At 47.9% G+C, this 22513-nt stretch overlaps 1 protein-coding gene and 1 long non-coding RNA gene across 8 annotated transcripts in view; one reads left to right on the top strand and one right to left on the bottom strand.

Annotated features, from left to right (window-relative positions):
• Positions 1-12995, top strand: part of DLGAP4 (DLG associated protein 4) — a 227604-nt gene extending 214609 nt beyond the window's left edge. For 5 of the 7 annotated variants that reach the window (XM_030825920.1, XM_030825917.1, XM_030825919.1 and 2 more), the window contains 3 exons: positions 8973-9064; positions 10240-10395; positions 11198-12993. In XM_030825920.1, the coding sequence (XP_030681780.1) occupies positions 8973-9064; positions 10240-10395; positions 11198-11416 (467 nt within the window). In that variant the 3' untranslated portion in view covers positions 11417-12993. Of the gene's footprint in view, positions 1-8972; positions 9065-10239; positions 10467-11197 lie in introns of all 7 variants that reach the window. The other 2 variants (XM_030825921.1, XM_030825922.1) reach the window with 1 other exon arrangement.
• LOC115837960 overlaps positions 1-22513 on the bottom strand; it is a 71706-nt gene that overhangs the window by 8916 nt on the left and 40277 nt on the right. The window lies entirely within an intron of this gene.

Raw genomic sequence — 22513 nt, 5'->3', positions numbered from 1 at the left:
GCAGGTGGATCACTTGATCCCAAAAGTTCAAGACCAGCCTGGGCAACATAGTGAAACCCCACGAAACACCATGTAAAACACCCCACATGAAACACCATGCCTGGCTAATTTTATATTTTGTATCTCTATAAAAAATACAGCCGGGCGCGGTGGCTTATGCCTGTAATCCCAGCACTTTGGGAGGCTGAGGCGGGCGGATCACAAGGTCAGGAGATCAAGACCATCCTGGCTAACACGGTGAAACACCGTCTCTACTAAAAATACAAAAATTAGCCGGGCGTAGTGGCGGGCACCTGTAGTCCCAGCTACTTAGGAGGCTGAGGCAGGAGAATGGCGTGAACCTGGGAGGCGGAGCTTGCAGTGAGCCGAGATTGTGCCACTGCACTCCAGCCTGGGCGACAGAGCCAGATGCCGTCTCAAAAAAAAAAAAAAAAAAAAAAAACACAAGGTCTCGATCTATCACCCAGGCTCCAGTGTAGTAGCGCAATCATACCTCACCGCAGCCTCAATCTCCTGGGCTAAAGCAGTCCTCCCACCTCAGCCTCCTGAGTAGCTAAACTACAGGCACACACCACCACACCTGGTTTAATTTTTTTATTTTCTGTAGAGATGGGGTCTTGTGGCTGGGCATCAAGTTCTCTACTTGGGCACTAATTCGATTCCTTCTCACCTAAGGATAACCCCAACAGTGGACCATTTTCTCTCCAGCATAATAAGCTCCCTTTTTCTAACAAAGTCATTCTCAACAACGTATAAACATGCTTATATTGTGCCATTAAAAAAATAAAGCCAGGCACAGTGGCTCATGCCTGTAATCCTAGCACTTTGGGAGGCCAAGATGGGGGCACTGTTTAAACCCAGGAGTTTGAGACCAGCCAAGGCAACAAAGCGAGACTGGGTCTCTACAAAAAACATTTTTTAAATAACTAGGTGTGGTGGTGCACCCCTGTGATCTCAGACTCCTTGGCCTTAGGCAATCATCCCACCTCAGCCTCTCAAAGTGCTGAGATCAGACGGTGCCAGGCCTAAATGTGTCTTTGATTGTCTTCTGATTTCCAGCCTTTTTATTGAAAAGTAAGCTGTCAGTCTTCCTGCTGCTCTTCTGAAGATTAATTTTATCCCCTCTATCTGCTTTTAAGATTTTCTCCTTGTGTTTGAGTTTTACCAGTTTTACTATGAGATCTAGGTGTGATTTTCCTTTTATTTCTCCTGCTTGATATTCACAGGGCTTCTTGAATCTTGAACTATAATATCTTTCATAAATTTCAGAAAAGTCCTGGCCATTCCTTACTCCAATTTCTGCTCCATTTTACTTCTTCTCTAATTGTGGACTCTAATTACACATATGTTCGACTGACTGTCTTGTCTCTTTATTGTTTTATTTTTTACCTTTAGGCCTCAGTCTGGATATTTCCTACCAGATTATTTTATAGTTCAGCTATGACAAATCTATTAAACCCATCTGTTGGCCGGGCGCGGTGGCTCACACCTGTAATCCCAATACTTTGGGAGGCTGAGGCAGGCAGATCACGAGGTCAGGAGTTCAAGACCAGCCTGGCCAACATGGTGAACCCCCGTCTCTACTAAAAATTAGCCAGGCATGGTGGCGGGCACCTGTAATCCCAGCTACTCAGAGGGCTGAGGCAGAAGAATTTCTTGAACCTGGGAGGCAGAGGTTGCAGTGAGCTGAGATAGCGCCACTGCACTGCAGCCTGGGCGACAGAACAAGACTCCATCTTGAAAAAAAATAATAATAATTTTAAAAAACCATCTGTTAACATTCTTAACTTCAGCAATATACTTCTTCTAGACTTTTCGTTTGATACTTTTTTGATAAATTCTGGTTCTCTGCTAATATTCTTCATCTGTTTTCTTGTATATGTATATATTTACAGTTATTTTAAAGCCCTCCTCCAGTAACCCTGTAGGTCTCTTTTTTTATTTTTTCTCTTTTGGTGTACAATTATTTCGTCATATCTCCTGGTGTGCCTGGTAATTTCTGTTCAGTGTCAGAAATTACATTTGAAAACTAGAGGTAATTTGAGGCTCAGGATGATTTTCTGCTCTTTAAGAATTTACTTTTGCTTCTTACAGGTAATTAGTGTATGGCGAAATCAATTTAATCTGAATGGTATTGAGGTGATTCAGGGCAGGGTTTTTCTGACAGTGATTCCGAGCTGGGTGCTTGTGACAGCTCATCTATTTCTAGTTGGCGCCCAATCCCAGTGTGCACACCTCGGGGGTCACAGCAGTAGCCAGTGGTGTTTTCCAAGCCCTTCCTTCATGGCAGACTCTGAGCTCCAGTTTCCGTCTCAAGAATACCTCAAGACTACTGGAAGCTTTGTTCAGCCTAATGTACTTTCCAAGTGCTGTCTGCCTTGGTAGCCCTGAATTCCAGTTTTTGTCTCTGTTCCCATGAAACTGCCACAAGCTCTGCTCAGCTTCTTTTGAATTGGGAGATGTCTTATGGGCCCCCAGCTCACGGGTGATGGATAATATCAGACTTGACTATATCTTATTTCTCACTGGGATCTTGACCTCTCAAATTCTGGTTGTGCTGGTAGTTTCTTTTTCTTTTTCTTTTTTTTTTTTTTTTTTTTTTTTTGAGACAGTCTTGCTCTGTCACCCAGGCTGGAGTGCAGTGGCACAATCTTGGCTCACTGCAGCCTCCGCCTCCTGGGTTCAAGTGATTCTCCTGCCTCAGCCTCCCGAGTAGCTTGGACTACAGGCGCGTGCCACCACACCCGGTTAATTTTTGTATTTTTAGTAGAGATGAGGTTTCAACATGTTGGCCAGGTTGACCTCAAACTCCTGACCTCAGGTGATCCGCCCACCTCAGCCTCCCAAAGTGCTGGGATTACAGGTGTGAGCCACCGTGCCCGGCCTAGTAGTTTCTGAATGTTTTGAAAATGAGTTGATGTTACTGATTTTTTTTTTTTAATTTGTTGGTGGGTGGGAGAAGTCAGCTTGTCTGACACTCACTGGTTTGTCTTAGCCAGAATCAGAAGTGATTACAATTGTCAATGTTGAATCAGTCTTGCATTCTCAGAATAAACCCAGCTGAATTTATGATATATTATTTTAGTACACTGCTGGGTTTGATTTAATATGTGATTTAATAATTTTGTCTTTGTTCATGAGACACTGGCTTGTAATCTTTCCTTTCTATCCTTGTCCTGTTGTTGTATTGAGGTTCTCTAGCTTCAAAAATCAGTGTGGGACGTTTCCTCTTCTCATAGTCTCTGAAGGAATTTAACAACAGGATTTTGCCAGGCACAGTGGTCCACACCTGTAATCCTGCACTTTGGGAGGCCGAGGTGGACAGATCACCTGAGGTCAGGAGTTCAAGACCAGCCTAGCCAACATGGTGAAACCCTATTTCTACAAAAATACAAAAATTAGCTGGGCATGATGGCGGATGCCTGTAATCCTAGCTACTCTCAGGATGCTGGGGCAGGAGAATTGCTTGAACTCCGGAGGCAGAGGTTGCAGTGAGCTGAGATCCCGCCACTTTACTCCAGCCTGGGCAACAAAACAAGACTCGGTCTCAAAAAAAAAAACCCAGGATTTTATTTCATGGTTTTGTATAACTCTAGTTTTGAGTATCTTTTCTAGTATAGCTGTATCACATTATCCTTTACTCATTCCTAATCTTTATTTGCATCTGTCTTCTTTTTAGCTTGATCAGTCTGACAGGGTTTAATTTTATTAATCCTCTTATTTTTATTAATTTATCTTCCCTTTGGGTTAGTTGTATTATTCCCTTACTAATGTCTTAAATTGGAAGCTAATTCATTTTTTCAGCCTGTCCTTTTATATAAGCTTTGAAGCCGATGCATTTCTCTTTACTACTTTAGCTGTATCTGACAAGATCTACAACTTCCACTGTGATTTCTTTGACGACTGGGTTATTTAGATGTGTAAATCTTTGTTTTTATATGGGAGTTTATTAGTTATGTTTTCATTACTGGTTTCTAACCTATTTATATTAATGTCAAAAAACATGATCTCGTGGCTCATGCCTACAATCCTAGCACTTTGAAAGGCTGAGGCAGGAGGATCACTTCAGCCTAGAAGTTCAAGACCAGCCTGGGAAACATAGCAGGACCTCTTCTCTATTTAAGAAAAAAAAAAAAATTAGGCTGGGCGCAGTGGTTCATGCCTGTAATCCCAGCACTTTGGGAGGCTGAGGCAGGCGGATCACAAGGTCAGGAGTTCGAGACTAGCCTGGTCAACATAGTGAAACCCCGTCTCTACTAAAAATACAAAAATTAGCTAGGCGTGGTGGCGCATGCCTGTAGTCCCAGCTACTTGGGAGACTGAGGCAGGAGAATCGCTTGAACCCGGGAGGCGGAGGTTGCAACGAGCCGAGATCGCACCACTGCACACCAGCCCGGGCAACAGTGTGAGACTCCATTTCAAAAAAAAAAAAAAAAAATCAGTTGGGCGTCGTGGTGCACTCCTGTAGTCCTAGCAACACAGGAAGCTAAGGCAGGAGGATTGCACACGCACAGAAGGTCAAGGCTGCAGTGAGCTGTGATGGCACCACTGCACTCCAGCCTGGGTGACAAGACGGAGACCCTATCTCAAAAACAAAATACATGATCTGTATGATACCCAGTTCTTTGTAATTTATTGTATATTTTATGGCCAAGAATGTGGTCATTTTTAGCAAATGTTCCATGTGTGAGAAGTATATTTTATATGAGGTTGAGAGTCTTCTCTCTGCATGTGTGTGTGCGTGCGTGCACACACAGATTTTTTTGTTAGTCGGAGTCTATTCATCTATTGACGGACACTTGGGTTGTTTCTACCTTTTGGCTACTGTGAGTCAAACTCCTATAAATATTGGCGTACAAGTATCTTTTTAAATCTGTTTTCAATTCTTTTGGGTTTATACTCAGAAGTGGAATTGGTTGATCATGTGGCAGATCTACGTCTCGCTTTCTGAGGAACCATCCAACTATTTTCCACAGCAGCTGCATCATTTTATATTCCTACCAGTAATGCACAGGGTTCCAGTGTCTCCACATCTTTGCAACACTTGCTTCCACTTTTCTTGATAGCTTTTGGGGTTTGTTTATTTGTTTATTTTGGAGACAGGGTTTCACTCTGCTGCCCAGGCTGAAGTAACAATAGTGCCATCATAGCTCACTGCAGCCTTGACCTTCTGGGCTCGAGCAATCCTCCCACCTCAGCCTCCTGTGTGGCTGGGACTACAGGTGTGTGCCACCATGCCCAGTTTGTTTGTTTGTTTGTTTTGTTTTGTTTGGTAGAGAAGAGGTCTCACTGTGTTGTCCAGGCTGGTCCTGAACTCTCAGGCTCAAGTGGTACTCCACCTTGGCCTCCTAAAGTTCTGGGATTACAGGCAGGAGCCTTGATAGCTATCTTAATGGGTATGAAGTATCATTATGGTTTTGATGTGCAGTTCCCTGACGACTAATGCTGTTGAGATGTTGAGCGTATTTACTGAACATCTATCTTTGGAGAACTATCCTTGTACATTTTAAAACTGGGTTGTTTATCTTTTTGTTGTTCAGTTGTAGGGAATTCTTATATATATTCTTGGCATTATACCTTTATCAGATACATGATTTGCAGATATTTTCTCCCACTCTGCGCGTTGTCTTCATTTCTTCATAGTGTCTTTCTATGAGACAGAGTCTCACTCTGTTGCCCAGGCTGAAGTGCAGTGGCACAGTCTCAGCTCACTGCACCCTCCACCTCTCAGGTTCAAGTGATTCTCCTGCCTCAGCACCCCCGAGTAGCTGGGATTAATAGGCATGCGTCACCAGCCTAGCTAATTTTTGTATTGTTAGTAGAGACAGGGTTTCACCATGTTGGCCAGACTGGTCTCAAACTCCTGACCTCAAGTGATACACCCACCTGAGCCTCTCAAAGGGCTGAGATTATAGGCATAAGCCACCACACCCAGCTTTTTTCTTCATAGTGTCCTTCAATGCATAAAAAGTTTTCCATTTAATGAAGTCCAGTTTATCTGCTTTTTTTTTTCCTTCTTTCATTGCTTATGCTTTTGGTGTCTTACGAAACCATTGCAAAATGCAAGGTCATGGAGATTTGGTCTTATGTTTTCATCTGAGAGTTTTGTTTGTTTGTTTGAGACGGAGTCTCGCTCTGTCACCCAGGCCGGAGTGCAGTAGCGCGATCTTGGCTCACTGCAACCTCCGCCTCCCAGGTTCAAGTGATTCTCCTGCCTCAGCCTCCCGAGTAGCTGGGATTACAGGTGTCCGCCACCAAGCCTGGCTAATTTTTGTATTTTTAGTGGAGATGGGGTTTTGCCATGTTGACCAGGCTGGTCTTGAACTGCCGACCTCACCTTGGCCTCCCAAAGTGCTGGGATTACAGGCATGTGCCACCACATCTGGCTATTTTTTGTATTTTTAGTAGAGACAGAGTTTTGCCATGTTGCCCAGGTTGCTCTTGAACTCCTGGCCTCGAGTGATCTGCCTGCCTTAGCCTTTGCCTTTCAAAGTGCTGGGATTACAGGCATGAGCCTCCATATTCATAACCATAATCCCTCTGATTTCTCCCATCTCTCTGTCCCCTTTTAGAACTCTGATAGGTGCATGTTCTTTCTCTTCCATGTCTCTGAATCTCTTTTTAGTAGTTTTTCTTTTTTAGTACTTAGTCCCTACTTCTGTTTCTAAAAAGATAAAGTACCCAGGTGCAGTCTTATATAATAATTTTTTAGGAAAGACTCCCTTTTATTCCCACTCTTCTTTAAACTAAGCCAGACACAGGTCCCTGCTGTCTACCCTGGGGGGCTCATTTTATTCCCCCCAGCTTAACTACTATTCGTTTAAAATAAAAGTTTTGTTCTATTCATGGGGCAGCTGAAGCATTTTGTACCTGAAGCCTTTCAGCCCTCCTCTCCCTGTAGGGCTGTGCTACTCAGGACAAGTCCTCAGCAGGGTTGAATCTCTGTGTGACCTCCAGGGTGGCCTTGTTTCTGTGATGGCCTGATTTTCCTCCTGCTCTAGTTCCAGAGCCCCTGTTTTATCTCCTTCCATTGTCTTACTATCTCTGCTTTGAACTCTTTTACATATTCATGGATGTTACAATTTTCATCTATTCCCTGGCAACAATTTCTGGTAAGTATTCATGTGCCATTTGCTGTTCCTGTAATATCTTGAACTCCTGTGTCAGTTTCCTTTTAATTACTAATTTCTTAATGAGGTGAATTCTTCCTTGATGAGCTCTTGTAAGTAGATCATTGTGAGAGAGGGGCCAGGACTGTGTCCCAGGCTGGCAGGAATCTGTACATGGGAATGGGTGCCTGGGAGAGTTCTATCAGGCTTTTCTTCTCCACAGGCAACTACAGGGCTCCTCACAGTGCAGGACCTCCCCACCAGTGTCATTCTCCTTGTTGCCGGCTAGGTTCAGGAAAGCTCTTGCTGCAGTCCACACTCTTTTGTTTTTGAGACAGGGTCTTGCTCTGTCACCCAGGTTAGAGGAATACAGTGGTGCCATCATAGTTCACTGCAGCCTTGAAACCCTGGGTTCAAACAATCCTCCCGCCCCGCCTCGCCTCCTGGACAGCTGGGACTATGGGCATCCACTACCACACCCAGCGAATTTTTAAATTTTTTCATAGAGAGAGGGTTTCACTTTGTTCCCCAGGCTGGTCTTGAACTCCTGGGCTCAAGTGATCCTCCTGCCTCAAGCCTCCTAAAGTACTGGGATTATAGGTCTGAGCCACTATGCCCAAGCCTCTTTTTTTAATTTCAAATAAGAGATTATTGTGGGTATGCTACTTTTTTTTGTTTGGTTTTTGAGATGGAGTCTTACTCTGCCACCCACGCTGGAGTGTAGTGGGCGTGATCTTGGCTCACTGCAACCTCCACCTCCCAGGTTCAGGTCTAAGCTCACCACAGCCTCTGCCTCCCAGGTAGCTGGGACCACAGATGCGCACCAGCACACCCAGCTAATTTTTTGTATTTTTGGTGGGGACCTCCTGCCTCCCTAAGTGCTGGGATTACAGGCATGAGCCACTATGCCCGGCTGATGCCAGCATTTTAAAACTGGAAGTCACAATACAAGATCAACCTTGTATTCCTGGGTTAAAGACTTCTCGATTAGGATGTTTATTTTTTACAATTCTTCTGATCCTATTTGTTTATACTTTTAAGACTTCTACATTTGTTAGTGAAAGTGGTCCATTCTTGGCATGTCCTATCTGCTGTCAGAGTTCCTAAAACAAGTTGCATCATTTTCCATGTTTATTTAATCTCTGGAACAGAATATATGAAAAAGGGATTTCCTGTTCCTTGAAAGTTTTTAGTACCTCAGCTGTAAAACTACTTATACCTAGTTCCTTTTTCTGAGAAGAGTTCTGCTTCAGTTTCTTAAAAATACTTATGAGTCTAATCAGATTTTTATTTTGAGACTGAGTCTCCCTCTGTCACCCAAGCTGGAGTGCAGTGGCACCATCTTGGCTCACTGTAACCTCTGCCCCCTGGGTTCAAATGATTCTCCTGCCTCAGCCTCCTGAGTAGCTGGGATTACAGGCATCTGCCATTATGCCCGGCTAATTTTCATATATTTGTAGAGACAGGATTTCATCATGCTGCCCAGGCTGGTCTTTAACTCCTGACCTCAGGTGATCTGCCTTAGCCTCCCAAAGTGCTGGGATGACAGGCGTGAGCCACTGTACCCGGCCTCTCTTCTTAAGACCATGATTTATGTTTTTCTGGAAAATGTTTTACATTTACACTCAGTTTTCATATTTGTTGCCATAACATGTGCTCAGGAAATGGGATGGGGTTCACTTTATATTGTTTGTGTTTTTCTCAATGAGAATGGATTAACGTTTAGATAAAATGAAGACCACCGCCATCATGAAATAATGAGTTCTACCCTAAGGGAGTGTGGGGGGAGATTAGAAGCATGATGCCATCCCACCAAACCCTGTGCTGTGCTAAATCAGTCTTTTTCCACCCTCTGTTTCCCAGTCTTAGGAAAAGTCCGCAGTGCTGTGGGCAGTGCCCAGCTACTGATGTCCCAGAAATTCCAGCAGTTCCGGGGCCTCTGTGAGCAAAACTTGGTGAGTGTGATTCTCCTTCCTCCACAGCAGGGCTTCCAGCCTTTGGCTGCCCACTACACTCTGCCAGCCCCTCGAAGCCTCTGTGCCCTCCTCTGTAACACACACACGGTGCGGCTTCCTCATGGTGTTGGAAGGACAGTGGCAATGTGTGTCAGTGTCTGTCTAGCACAAGAAATGGGGCAAAAGCGGCCCTATCAGACTTCTAATATTTTTCCATGTTGAAACAGCCACATGGATGGTAAAGTCAATTAGCACTGGTTTATTTATATAAAATATATTCTGTATTGGCCGGGCACAGTGGCTCACGCCTGTAATCCCAGCACTTGGGAAGCTAAGGCGGGCGGATCACCTGAGGTCCAGGAGTTCGAGACCAGCCTGACCAACATGGAGAAACCCCATCTCTACTAAAAATACAAAATTAGCCGGGCGTGGTGGCGTACACCTGTAATCCCAGCTACGAGGGAGGCTGAGGCAGGAGAATGGCGTGAACCCGGGAGGCAGAACTTGCAGTGAGCCGAGATCGCGCCACTGCATCCAGCCTGGGCGACAGAGAGAGACTCCGTCTCAAAAAAAAAAAAAAAAAAAAAATCCCACTGCTGGGATTGGTGGCTTGGCTTTCTCCCTCCCTCTTACCTGTTAGGAGGGCTGGCCCTGCCAGGGTCAGAAGCAAAGTCCTGGGCTGTTCTGCCTGTGGGAATGTGTGTGCTCCCAGCGGGAGGCAGTGGAGAGTGTTTGTCTCCAAGACCTAGAGAGACCTGGGGGTTGCGTTGTCATGGAACAGAGTGACACGAGGGAAACAACACAGATTCTGTGACCTTCCCCACCTGGGAGTGAATCGGGCTTCTCGGTGTCACTGTCACACCATGGCCAAGAACTTGTTTCTTCCGTCCAAAAAGAGAACACCCATCTGCTAGCATACACATACATTAGGGACAGGAGTGCTTTCCTCGCCACAGCCCTTAGACTATCCCCCAAAGAAAGATCCCCACCACTAGGGCTGGTGCTGACCCGAACTGGCTTAAATTCATTCATACAGATACTGACCCAGACACTAGGCCTCAAGAGCCCCCGCGGGCACTGGCAGGGCCCAGAGGAACCCTGCTTGTTGGGGGGGTCGGGGGGAGCAGGACAAGCCTCTGCTGAGCCGGCCCCACTGATCCCCATCTGGCCCACAGAACCCTGATGCCAACCCACGCCCCACAGCCCAGGACCTAGCAGGGTTCTGGGACCTGCTACAGCTGTCCATCGAGGACATCAGCATGAAGTTCGACGAACTCTACCACCTCAAGGCCAACAGCTGGCAGCTGGTGGAGACCCCCGAGAAGAGGAAGGTGAGCATGGAGCAGTGCGGAGGGGAAGTCCAGGGACAAATTCCTGGTCGGCAATAACGCTGCCCACATCGGTCAGTGCTGCTTGGCTCCCTTCTCCGTGTGTCGTCTTTGAGCTGGGGGCTCACGTCCATCACTGCGTGGGGTCCATGCTTGGCACTTTTCTGGCATGCCGCTTGCTCCGTGTAGTTGAGGCTGCCCCTGAAGCATGTGTCCTGCCCTGCATGTCCAGAAAAGGGGATCCTGGGAGAGGCATGCCCACAGCCTCAATCACGTTATAACAGAGGAGGCAGGAAAATGGTCCCTTCTCCTGGGGCCCTGCTGCCAGGAGTCCTGAGGTCTGGAGCCAGCTCTGTGACCTTGTGGTAGCCACCCTCTTCCCTGAGGCTTCCTTCTGCAAACCAAAACCAGTGACCCCTGTTGAACCGTGGCCCTGTCTAATCCCCTAGAATAGCCTGTAAAGTGGGACCTGAAGCCCTAAATTTGTCTCTGGGTGTGACTCGGGCTAGCTCCTGCCCAAGTCTCAGGCACCCAGTGGTTCAGCATGAGGGTGGACACGGGGATCTGCCCGTCCCCCCTGCTCGAGCGCCCTCGGAGTCTAGGCTTGCGTTCCGCTCCAGTGCCTTGTGCTCTTCCCACTGTCATCGCTTCTCGTGGCTTCCTGATTCCAAGTGTGTGTTGCTTGCGCCCGATGCGGGGAGGCTGGGGTGGAGACTCCAGCTGCCGGCATATGGTGGGGGGTAGTGCCACACAAAACGTGGCACCTTTATTTTATTTTTGTTCTCTCCTCACTGTCTCACTAAAGGAAGAGAAGAAACCACCCCCTCCGGTCCCAAAGAAGCCAGCCAAATCCAAGCCGGCAGTGAGCCGCGACAAGGCCTCAGACGCCAGCGACAAGCAGCGCCAGGAGGCCCGCAAGAGACTCCTGGCGGCCAAGCGGGCAGCTTCTGTGCGGCAGAACTCAGCCACCGAGAGCGCGGACAGCATCGAGATTTATGTCCCAGAGGCCCAGACCAGGCTCTGAGACCGTGCAGGAGGAAAGAAACGATTTTAAATCATTAAAATCACAAAAACTAAGTGCGAACGGAACAGAGTTTTCTCAGCCTTTGCTGTGGTTATTCTGTCTTAGAGACCCTGAGCCAACTTTCAAATTGACGCACACAAGGGCTCACAATCTGGCTTTTTCGGGTCCCTCCCAGCTTTAGGTTATGAAGATTTTACTCACAAAAAAAATCAACAAAAATCACAAAACTAGAAAACTTTTTTTTCCTCTTGCTGGCCGTGGTGGACTAGATAGATGGACGTCGGCAACTCCCGGCCCAGCCTCCGGACTGCGGTCTTTTTACTCGTTCTATCTGATGAGAACTCACACTAGCTTGTTTACAAGATGACGACAGTCCAAGGGGCAGCCTTGGGCACCTGCCATGTCCTTCCTTTCCCCGGCTACCCCCACTCTGACCTTGGATTTTCATTCTTAGTTTTTCTTTTTTCCCTTCAGAGCTCACACATTGGTCACCATTGTGGCAAGCGGCTTTCTGGGTCTCAGCCCTCTCTGTGGTTGAGGGCCCAGAGGACAGAGAGATGGACACACGTCCCCTCCCTCCCCCGCCAAGTGCTGACACACAACCTCACACACGCAGATAGAGGCGCCTCACTGGGAGGTGCCCCGCCAGCCCTGGGTAGTGTCAGGCAGGACTCACCGCTGAGCAGATGAGGGAAGTTTAGTCTTGGGGGGGAAATTGAGACAAAGCCACAGTTATCACACTCCAGACTCCCACCCTTTTATTTTCTCCAGCCCCTTCTTCCTTCAGCAAAATCTAGGACTCCGAGTGGCTTCCAGGGGGCTGTCAGTCCTCAGCCGCGCCTGTGTCCAGTGCCCAAGGGGCGGGTGGCGGTGTCTGTATGTATGTGTACATATGCACATAGACCTTAGAGTGTATAGTTAACAAACGCCCATCTGCTCACCCATGCCCACCCAGCGCCGCTGCCACTGGCTCTCGGGGCACCTGGCAGGAGGCGGGTGTGTGAATAGCATATATTTTTACATGTACTATATCTAGGTGTGTGTACAAGTGTGTGTAAAAATATATACCTTGTGTGTAAGCAGCCCTTTTTTTTTTGGTCTCCACCCCCTCCCCCCCACTCCTAAGGGCCCATCTGCCCAGCCTCTGAGTTTTCTGTTCTATTTTTTTTTTTACCCCAATTATCCTTCTCTCTCTCCTGCCCGCCCCCCATCCCACTCCCAGGGTGTCATGAGCCCTGAGCTGCAATGGCCCGGGCCTTCAGGGCGGGGTGGGGGAGGGCAGGGGCTCAGCCCCGAAGCCAGCTCAGTACCCGAGGGGCTGCTCTACGCTGTGTATGCGCCTCTTTGGCATCCAAGACATCCTCTTGGCTGGCGCTTGCTGCAGGGGGGACCCCCTCCCCCCCCCAGGTGAACCAAGGGCCTGCTCCGGGGCCCATTTCCAGCTTGGCCGCCGTCTGTGACCTTGGGCAAGTCACTTGACCTCTGTGTGCCTCAACTTCCTCCTCTGTAAAACGGGGACAGTCCCTGCCCCTCCCTACCTCACAGGCATGTTGTGAGAATAAATGAGGTAACGTGTACCGAGGGCTTGTGGCATTATTGCAGGGGGATGAGCAGAGTGGGCCCAGGAAACTGAACCAGACCCCTCCCAAAAGACAGTTCTGTAGAGACAGCCTGATGGGAGTGCCAGCCGGGATGCCAGCTCTGTGATCTGGGGCGGGAAGATGGAGCTGACCGTCCCCTCTCCCGAAAATGAGTGTGCAGCACTTAACCAGCTTCCTGTTTGAAATAAACCCTTGAAAGATAGATGCTATCACAGGAGCCAGGATAGGCTGATAAAGACCACCCCAGAGGACAGTTTACACCCTCCACAGATCCACAGTCTGCACATTCTTCAGGGCGGGGTACTCGGTATCCCCATGCCTGGCAGCTGCTTCCACTCTGTCAGGTGCGAGCCCTAAGTGCATCTCTAGAGCACCTCCTCCACAGGCCCAGTGCTGGGGCAGAGCTCACTCTGGTGAGGGAGACAGATATTGAACGTGACAGATAAGGTCAAGTCAACGACAGGTGGTAAAAAAACAAGACGCAGCAGAATGAGGCTGCAGGACCCCGCAGCGCGACCACCAAACCCAGCCTGGGCAGGAGTGTTCTGGTAGAGACCGGAAGGATGAGTGGGTAGCCAGCTTTCGGGGAGGGAGTGGCACGCAGTCCTGGCAGAAGCAGGAGGTGCCGAGCCCCGGTGATAGGAACATACCTTTTTTGTGTGTTTTTTGAGACAGTCTTCCTCTGTCACCCAGGCTGGAGTGCAGTGGCGCGATCTTGGCTCACTGCAACCTACGCCTCCTGGGTTCTAGCAATTCTCCTGCCTCAGCCTCCCGAGTAGCTGGGATTACAGGCGCCTGCCATCATGCCCGGCTAATTTTTGTATTTTTAGGAGAGATGGGGGTTTCACCACGTTGGCCAGGCTGGTCTTGAACTCCTGACCTCAGGATCAGCCCCCATTGGCCTCCCAAAGTGCTGGGATTACAGGCGTGAGCCACCGCACCCGGCTGGAACATGCCTTTTAGAAAGTTCTCTGGCCAGGCTCTGGAGCCACAGATTCCTGGTCTCCTCCCTTGGCCCAAGCCAGCCAAGAAGCTCGTGATCTCAGGCCCAGGGGATGCACGGACCCTGCCTTCCCAGCAGCTTTGTTCAGGCTACCCGGCCCACCCCAGTGAGGCCCCTGGGAGCCCATCCGAACTGTGGCTGGACCCCTATGCTTGGAGCAGCCCTTGTCCGTGGATCCCAACACCTGTTAGTAGTGACGAAGCATCTGGTGACCACACATGGCTTGGATTAACTCCAGGGCTGGCGCCTTCCCAGACCTACCCCTCCCCTGAGACCCAGCTGGGGGTGACTTGAAGGGTAAGTGAAGAGGTTTCCGGTTGCATCAGGCATTGAAGCAGACGTTTAGGGGTGCAGCTAGCAGCCGGCTCTCCCGGATGGGCCATGGAGATTGGGGATGGACCCTTAGCCTTCCTGCTTCTGCTGTGGCAGGGGAAGGGACTTGAGGGTTAGATTAGGGTCTCAGGAGGGATCCTGCACTCAATTAAGCACAAGATGGGGTAGGGGTGTCTGATGTACAGAATCTGGACCCCCACGCCCAGCCTTCCTGGCACAGCAGTGGAGAAGACGCCGCTTCCATTGAAGGAACAGTATAATAATGAACACATATCCGGCGGCCAGAGTCACCGATTACCAATATTTCACCCATATGGGCATTATCCCTCTCGGATACATACACATTGTTTTCCCCGTGAGCCATCTGAGAGTCAGTGGCATACACTGATATTTCACCCCAAAACACATCATGCAACTCCCAGGCACAAGGACGTTCCTGCACAACCACAATACCATCACCACCCTCAAACTTAGGAATGTTCCAGGGAGCACCTCCTTTACCCAGAAGGGCACTCGGCGCACATATTAGTATGGCCTAAAGCACAGCCCATACGCCAGGTGCCCTCACAACCTTGTCCCTTATACCTTCTCCCTTTTATCCATCCAGGGTCCCATTAAGGATCAGTCACTGCTTTCAGTTACCATGTCTGTCTGGTTTTGTTTTGTTTTGTTTTGTTTTTTCTTTTCTTTTTTAGACAGGGTCTCACTCTGCTGCCCAGGCTGAAGTGCAAAGAATGGTGTGATCATGGCTCACTGCAGCCTCAACCAACTGGGCTCAATCAATCCTCCTGCCTCAGCCTCCCAAGTAGCTGGGACCACAGGTACATGCCACCATGCCCAGCTAATTTTAAAATTTTTTGTAGTGATGGAGTCTCACTTTGTTGCCCAGGCTAGTCTCAAACTCATGGGCTCAAGTGATTCTCCTGCCTTGGCCTCCCAAAGTGCTGGGATCACAGGTGTGAGCCACCGTGCCAGGTCACCATGTCCTTCTAGTCCTTCTAGTCTCTTTAAAAATCAAAATTTCCCTACTTTTTTGGTTTTGTTTTTTGAGATGTTGATGTTTTGTTGTTTTGTTTGTTTTAGTATATTTTGTTTGTTTTGAATCGGAGTCTCACTGCAACACCCAGGCTGGAGTGCAGTGGCGCGATCTTGGCTCACAGCAACCTCCGCCTCCTGGGTTCAAGAGATTCTCCTGCCTCAGCCTCTCAAGTAGCTGGGGACTACAGGTGCCCGCCACCACACCTGGCTAATTTTTGTATTTTTAGTAGAGATGGGGTTTCACCATATTGGCCAGGCTGGTTTTGAACTCCTGACCTCACGTGATCCTCCCGCCTTGGCCTCCCAAAGTGCTGGCATTACAGGCGTGAGCCACCGTGCCTGGCTGAGATGTTGGTGTTTTTAAAGTATCCAAGCGTGCTCTATAGAATAGTGCACCATTTGGGTTTATGTTTTCTCATGGCTGGATTCAGATTAAATGGTTTTCACAAAAATATGACTTAGATGATGTCCCATGTCCTTGTACCTTGTTCCATCAGGGACGCATTTGTCACTTCAGAGAAAGGCTGACAGCAGCTTCCCAGAGAAGCTGGGAATGAGTCCTCAGCTTCTGTGTTTCCAAAGCCTAGTCCTCCAGGGAACCAGGACAGGGACAGACAGGAGGCGCCCTCCTAAAGGCTGCAGGATATGACCACAGAGGCAGCAGAGGGGACAGGAGACTGTCAGCCACCTGTGGGTCCCTGAGAATCCTACACGGCCCAGGTTTCCCTTCTGGAACCCCAAGCTCCCTAGGGTTGTATGTTTCCAGAGTCAGCACAGAGAAGGCTCAGCTACCACCAGGAACAGCACTGGGCCCCCAGACCTTATAGACAGGACAGCAGGACAAAGCCACTGCCACCAGGAGCCTGAGGGCCAAGTACCACGCGGAGTCTGCGTGGGCAAATGCTGTGGAGGAAAGACCCACTGAGATGAGGTTTCTAGCACCAGCAGTAGAATGGGCTTTACGACAGCAATTCTAAACAGTCTCCTGCCCATCGGAATCTGTGGCTGATCTAAAAGCTGGTGTGGTTTCTGCTGCCGCCCCTGGTCCTACCATATGGCAGCCAGGGGAATTTTCAAAATGCTGACTGGGCTGCATCACCCTTTGCTTAAAATCCCTAAACCCAGGCCAGTGGTTGGCTCACGCCTGTAATCCCAGCACTTGGGGAGGCCGAGGCAGGTGGATCACAAGGTCAGGAGATCAAGACTATCCTGGCTAACATGGTGAAACCCCGTCTCTACTAAAAATTCAAAAAAATTAGCAGGGCATGGTAGTGGGTGCCTGTAGTCCCAGCTACTCGGGAGGATGAGGCAGGAGAATGGCATGAACCTGGGAGGCGGAGCTTGCAGTGAGCCAAGATGGTGCCACTGCACTCCAGCCTAGGTAACAGTGCGAGACTCCGTCTCAAAAAAAAAAAAAAAAAAAAAAAAACCTAAACCCAGCCTCCTCACCTAGGCCTTAGAGGGTGCCACCCACCTCTATAGCCACACCTCCAGTGAGAGCTGCCCTTGGCCGCCTCAGGGCCTCCCACAGGGTGTCCCGGGCCTCCACCGCTGCAGCTGACATCAGCTCTTGCCTCCACTCTCAGGACAGGTGGCCTTTCCCCAGGGAAATCCCGCCAAGCACCTGGGCCAGGCCAGGTCGGTGCCAACGCCCTGCTCAAGAGTTGCTTTCCTTTGCTGTTGTCACTGATGTGATGATGCTTTTATTGATATCTATGTGATGATTTGTGAATATCTGTCTACGCAGAAGATGGTGGGCTCTCAAGGGTGGGAAGAGAGTCTTCACCAGGTCTCAGTGCCTGGCAGAGAGTAGAGCCTCAAGAATGATTTCCTAAATGAAGAACCTCAGCAGAGAAGGCAATATTTGCTGGGCTTTCAGAATGGACAATATTTGAACCAAGCTATGGCAGTGAAAGACACAGCGAGCACAGTGGCAAAGGTGTAAGGCTATGCTGCTGCTCCAGGCGGGGCTGGGGCCAGACTGGCCTTGAATGCCAGGTTAACAAGTAAGGCTTTCAGGCTGGGCACGATGGTTCATGCCTGTAATCCCAGAACTTTGGGAGACCGAGGTGGGTGAATCACTTGAGGCCAGGAGTTCAGGACCATCCTGGCCAACATGGAAAAACCCCATCTCTACTTAAAAAAAATAAAAAATCAGCCAGGTGTGGTGGTGCATGCCTGTAATCCCAGCTACTCAGGAGGCTGAAGCAGGAGAATTGCTTGAGCCTGAGAAGCGGAGGTTGCAGTGAGCTGAGATCACACCACTGTACTCCAGCCTGGGAAACAGCAAGGCTCAGTCTAAAAAAAAAAAAAAAAAAAAAAAAAGGAAGTAAGGCTTTCGGGGGCAGTTTTAAATGGAACAGGGACATTTCTTCATTTCTTGCCACAGAACCCCACTTCCCATAAAACAGGGGCCCCCGGTACTAGCCTCCATAGACCCATGGTACTTTCTGGACCCAGTGAGCCCATACTTTGTCTCCAAAATGTCACCCCAACTCCCAACCCAGACCCAGTGAAGCCCCTGTGGCCAACACGGGACATGGGCCTTTGGGGCCCCACTGCTGCCTATATGTCTTTAACTTTCTGTAGACTGACAACTCCCACATCTAAATCTCCAGCCTGTATTTTTCCCTGAACTCCACCCTTCCCACTCAACATCTCCACTTGGATGCATAACGAGCAACTTACACATCCACCAACTCATAACATTAGAGGGAATTCAGGAATTAGGAAATCATCATTTGGGCCAGGCACAGTGGCTCACGCCTATAATCCCAGCACTTTGGGAGGCCAAGGCGGGTGGATCACTTGAGGTTAGCAGTTCGAGACCAGCCTGGCCAACATGGTGAAACCTGTATCTACTAAAAGTACAAAAATTAGCTGGGCGTGGTGGCACGCACCTGTAATCCCAGCTACATGGGAGGCTGAGGCAGAAGGGTTGTGCCGGGATTGCCAATGAACTGTACTCCAACTGGATGACAGAGCGAGACTCTGTCTCAAAAAAAAAACTATTGGTTGAAATTTTTATGAGGAACAGAATATTCACAATCCCAAAGTAGCACAGCACATGTTACTTATTTTCCACTGTTCACGGATTGGAAGACTTAGTTTTGGTAAGATGGCAATACTCCCCCAAATTAATCTACAGGTTTGACACAACCCTTACCAAAATCCCAGCGCCCTTTTCTGCAGAAATTGAGACGCTGACCCTAAAATTCATATGGAAATGTAAAATTTTACTACAAAACTAATGTAATCAAGGCTGAGCACAGTGGCTCATGCCTATAATCCCAAACTTTGGGAGGCTGGGACAGGAGGATCACTTCAGCCCAAGAGTTTGAGACCAGCTTGGGCAACACAGTGAGATTCCATCTGTACAAAAAATACAAAAATTAACCAGGTGTGGTGGCACACGCCTATAGTTCCAGCTACTCAGGAGGCTGAAACACAAGGATCACTTGAGCCCAGGAGGTTGAGACTGCAGTGAGCTGTGATCATACCACTGTAGTCCAGACTGGGTGACAGAGCAAGACCCTGTCTCAAAAAATAAATAATAAATAATCAAGATTGTGTAGTACTGGCAAAAGGGTAGACATATATATCAATGAAACAGAATTAAGAGTCCAAAAGAAACCCATACATTAATGGACAACTGATTTTAGACAACAGTGCCAAGGCATTCAATGGGGAAAGAAGTATCAACAAATGGTGCTAGTGTAACTGGATATCCAAATGCAAATAAAAGGAAGCTGGACCCTTACCTTGCAACATATACAAAATTAACTCAATACGGATTAAAGACCTGAAAACTCCATCCTGGCTAACACAGTGAAACCCCATCTCTACTAAAAGTACAAAAAATTAGCCGGGTGTGGTGGCAGGCACCTGTAGTCCCAGCTACTCAGGAGGCTGAGGCAGGAGAATGGCGTGAACCCAGGAGGCAGAGCTTGCAGTGAGCCGAGATTGCGCCACTGCACTCCAGCCTGGGCAACAAAGCAAGACTCCGTCTCAAAAAAAAAAAAAAAAACATGAAAGCTAAAACTAGCAAACTCTTAAAAGAAAACAGAAGTGGGCAGGGCGCGTTGGCTTATGCCTGTAATCCTAGCACTTCGGGAGGCCAAGGTGGGTGGATCACGAGGTCAGGAGATTGAGACCATCCTGGCTAACACAGTGAAACCCTGTCTCTATTAAAAATACAAAAAATTAGCCGGACGTGGTGGTGGGCACCTGTAGTTCCAGCTACTGGGGAGGCTGAGGCAGGAGAATGGCGTGAACCTGGGAGGCGGAGCTTGCAGTGAGCCGAGATCGTGCTACTGCACTCCAGCCTGGGCGACAGAGCGAGACTCCGTCTCAAAAAACAAAAAGAAAAAAGAAAAGAAAACACAAGTGTAAACATATTCATAACCTTGGATCAGGCAATGACTTCTTAGGTATGACACCAAAGCACAAGCAACCAAAGAAAACACAGATAAACTAAACTTAAAAGTTAAAAACACTTGTGCTTCAGCTGGGCGCGGTGGCTCACGCCTGTAATCCCAGCACTTTGGGAGGCCAAAGCCGGTGGATCACGAGGTCAGGAGTTCAAGACCAGCCTGACCAAGATAGTGAAACCTTGTCTCTACTAAAAGTACAAAAATTAGCCAGGTGCGGTGGTGAGTGCCTGTAATCCCAGCTACTCGGGAGGCTGATGCAGGAGAATCACTTGAACCCAGGGGGCAGAGATTGCAGTGAGCCAAGATCGCACCACTGCACTCCGGCCTGGGCAACAAAGCAAAACTCCAACTCAAAACACAAAAAAAATTTAAAAATAAAAAATAAACTTGTGTTTCAAAGAACACGTTTATCAAGAAAGTGAAAGGATAACTCACATAATAGGAGAAAATATTTGAAACTCATGTATCTGATAAGGGTGCATAGCTGGAATATGTAAAGAACTTCTACAGCTCAAAACCAAAAGACAAATTTTTAAATAGGTAAAGGATCTAAATAGACACCTTTTTTTTTTTTTGAGACAGAGTCTCCCTCTCTGTTGCCCAGGCTGGAGTGCAGGGGCACGATCTCAGCTCACTGTAAACTCCACCTCCCGAGTTCAAGTGATTCTTGTGCCTCAGCCTCCCGAGTAGCTGAGACTACAGGCACCCACCACCACCCGCAGCTAATTTTTGTATTTTTAGTAGAGACGAGGTTTCGCCATTTTTGCCAGGCTGGTCTCAAACTCCTGACCTCAGGTGATCTGCCTGCCTCAGCCTCCCAAAGTGCTGGGATTACAGGCATGAGCCACCACCGTGGCCAGCCTAAACAGATACTTCTCTGAAGAAGATACACAAATGTCCAATAATAAGCATGTGAAAAATGCTCAACATCTTCAGTCACTAGACAAATGCAAATCAAAACCACAATGAGATGCCACTTCACACCTAATAGGATGACTAGAATTAAAAAGACAAGCAGGGCCAAGGAGCTGTAGTCCCAGCTACTCGGGAGGCTGAGGTGGAAGGACTGCTGAGCCCAGGAGTTCAAGTCCAGCCTAGGGTAACATAGTGAGACCCCGGCTCTAATACAAACACAGGCAGACAAGTATTAGTGAAGAAGTAGAGAAACTGGAACCATACACTGCCGGTGGGAATTCAAAATGGTACAACATTATGCAAAATAGTTTGGAAGTTCCTTAAAAGGTTAAACATAGAGGCGTTACCATATGACCCAGCAGTTCCACTCTTATATACCTGAGAAAGTGAAAACGTATACCCACACATAAACCTGCAGATTAATGGGCAAAAAGTAGAAACAACCCAAATGTCTATCAACTGACAAATAAAAAAACAAAATGTAGCATATAGCCATACAACAGAATACTACTTGGCAATGAAAAAGACTGAGGTCCTGGGACATTCTGCAATATGGAATGATCCCTGAAAATATTATGCTAAGCGAAAGAAGTCAGACATTGTATGACTGCATTTGTTTGAAGTTTCTAGAGTAAACAAGCTGGCTAGGCGTGTGGCTCACGCCTGTAATCCCAGTACTCTGGGAGGCTGAGGCAGGTGGATCACTTGAGGTCAGGATTTCGAGACCAGCCTGGACAACATGGTAAAACCCCATCTCTACTAAAAATACAAAAATTAGCTGGGGTGGTAGCAGGTGCCTGTAATCCCAGCTACTAGGGAGGCTGAGGCAGGAGAATCACTTGAACTCAAGAGGCGGAGGTTGCAGTGAGCCCCACTCCACTCCCGTCTGGGTGACAGGGCGAGACTCCATCTCAAAACACAAAAACAAATTTCTACAGTAAACAAACTGATAGGGAAAGTAGATCCATAGTCTCCAGGGGCTGGGATGAGAGGAGAATGAGAAATGACTGCTGACAGGTACAGAGTTTCTTTGGGGGATTACTTACTAAAATGTTGTGGAATTACATAGTAGTGCTGATGATTACATAGCTTTGTAGATACACTAAAACCAATGAATTGTACATTTCATAGGTGAATTTTATAGTTTATAAAAGATAACAATTTAAGCTTTTCTTTAAAATACAGAAAACCTGTAGAATAAGAAAAATATTTACAAATCGTATCAAGGGATTAATATCCAAAACATATTTTTAAAACGCCTAGAATAAAAAAAAAAAAAAAAAAAAAAAAAAAAACGCTGCTCTTTTAAATGGGCTAAGATTTTTTTTTTTTTTTTTTTTTTTGAGATGGAGTCTCACTCTGTCCACCAGGCTGGAGTGCAGCAGCGTGATCTCGGCTCACTGCACCTCAGCCTCCCAGGTTCAAGTGAGTCTCCTGCCTCAGCCTCCCAAGTAGCTGGGATTACAGGCGTGTACAACCACACCTGGCTAATTTTTGTATTTTTTGTAGAGAACAGGATTTCACCATGCTGGCCAGGCTTGTCTCAAATTCCTGGCATCAAGTGATCCACCCGCCTAGGCCTCCCGAAGTGCTAGGATTACAGGCAAGAGAAACCACACCAGGCCCCTTGTACACTGTTGATGGGAATTTAAAATGGTACAGCCACTACAGAAAACAGTTATTGCAGTTCCTCGGAATGTTAAAAATAGAATAACCATTTGATCCAGCAATTCCATTTCTGGGCACATACCCAAAAGAATTGAAAACAGAGACT

Source organism: Nomascus leucogenys, chromosome 13 (genome assembly GCF_006542625.1).
Source record: "Nomascus leucogenys isolate Asia chromosome 13, Asia_NLE_v1, whole genome shotgun sequence".
Lineage (NCBI taxonomy): Eukaryota > Metazoa > Chordata > Mammalia > Primates > Hylobatidae > Nomascus > Nomascus leucogenys.
This window is presented reverse-complemented; position numbering and strand designations above follow the sequence as displayed.